General features: G+C 59.5%; 1 protein-coding gene across 1 annotated transcript in view; it reads right to left on the bottom strand.

Annotated features, from left to right (window-relative positions):
• FIGNL2 (fidgetin-like 2) overlaps positions 1-1,025 on the bottom strand; it is a 37,788-nt gene that overhangs the window by 1,931 nt on the left and 34,832 nt on the right. Inside the window, exons 4-5 of the mRNA XM_009319890.1 lie at positions 988-1,022; positions 33-228 (exon numbers count right to left, since the gene is read on the bottom strand). Coding sequence (XP_009318165.1) covers positions 33-228; positions 988-1,022 — 231 coding nt within the window. The remainder of the gene's footprint in view (positions 1-32; positions 229-987; positions 1,023-1,025) is intronic.

Here is a 1,025-nt window from a genome sequence, read left to right as displayed (position 1 = left end):
CGTCCAGCACCCCCGAGTACTTCTCGGCGTACCTCTTGAGGAGGTTGGAGGCAGTGAGTGCGGAGATGTCGTCGTTGGCCCAGGCGTAGTTGAAGCGCTGGCGGGTGCTGGGGTAGAGGTCGGACTTGTGGGCTGGCGAGGAGGTGGTGGAGGAGACGTCAAGGTGCTGCTCCGGCCACTGGTTCAGGGACTGGGCATGCTCTGGTGACCAGTGCATCTTCGACAGACCTGCAGGGGACAGGACAGCGCAGGGTGAGACCAGCGAAACAGGGACGAGCACCTCTGTGCATTGAGTATCTCCAAAAACCGCCGCACTGCCCTGTCCCTCGGGACCACACTGCACCTCCTGACCGCGAACGCACGCTCTCAATTCTGCTCATGCTTTACATTTCCCACGCAAAAATCCCCTTGACCACCATCGGTGCAAACATCCCCCAGGAACAGCAACCACGAGCACTTCAGAGAACGCAGCCAGCTCAAGTTTTGATGGTCACAATGTCCAAGAGAATAAAATATTCAGGTGATCAAGCCACGGCAAGCCAAGGCGAAACGAACGGTGCAGCCTCCAGTGCTGTCAGCAGCGCCGCAGTGCCGAGCATCGGCACACATAGCCACAGGACAGCCCTGCCCTGAGATGCCCCACCTGGAGGAGAGTATAATTATAATTATAATGCATATAATATTAATAGCATATTAATAGCGTGTAGCCAGGCGGCTGGGGAAATAGGGGCTGCATTGCGCACACACACACGCCTTCACCACGGGCTGAGAGCAAACCTTTGCCGGCATCCCTGCGCTCACCCCCTGGCATCGGTGCCGGTGCCGACGGGCTGTGCGTGGCCCCACCAAAACAATTTCTCCAGCAAAGGGGAAGACAGAAACACCACGGCCGTGTCCAGACCCACCCCTGCACCAGGGCTGCAACGGCGGTGGGTGGGAAACGCATCCCGGGGGGCTCTGCAGGACCTGCCGGGGGTCCCCACTCACCCCACTGACCCTGCGTCACCGTCCCCGCCATGTCCCTG

The sequence above is a fragment of the Pygoscelis adeliae genome, unplaced genomic scaffold (assembly GCF_000699105.1).
Source record: "Pygoscelis adeliae isolate BGI_AS28 unplaced genomic scaffold, ASM69910v1 Scaffold243, whole genome shotgun sequence".
NCBI lineage: Eukaryota > Metazoa > Chordata > Aves > Sphenisciformes > Spheniscidae > Pygoscelis > Pygoscelis adeliae.
Note: the sequence above shows the minus strand (reverse complement) of the source record. Positions and strands in the feature narration are given on the sequence as shown.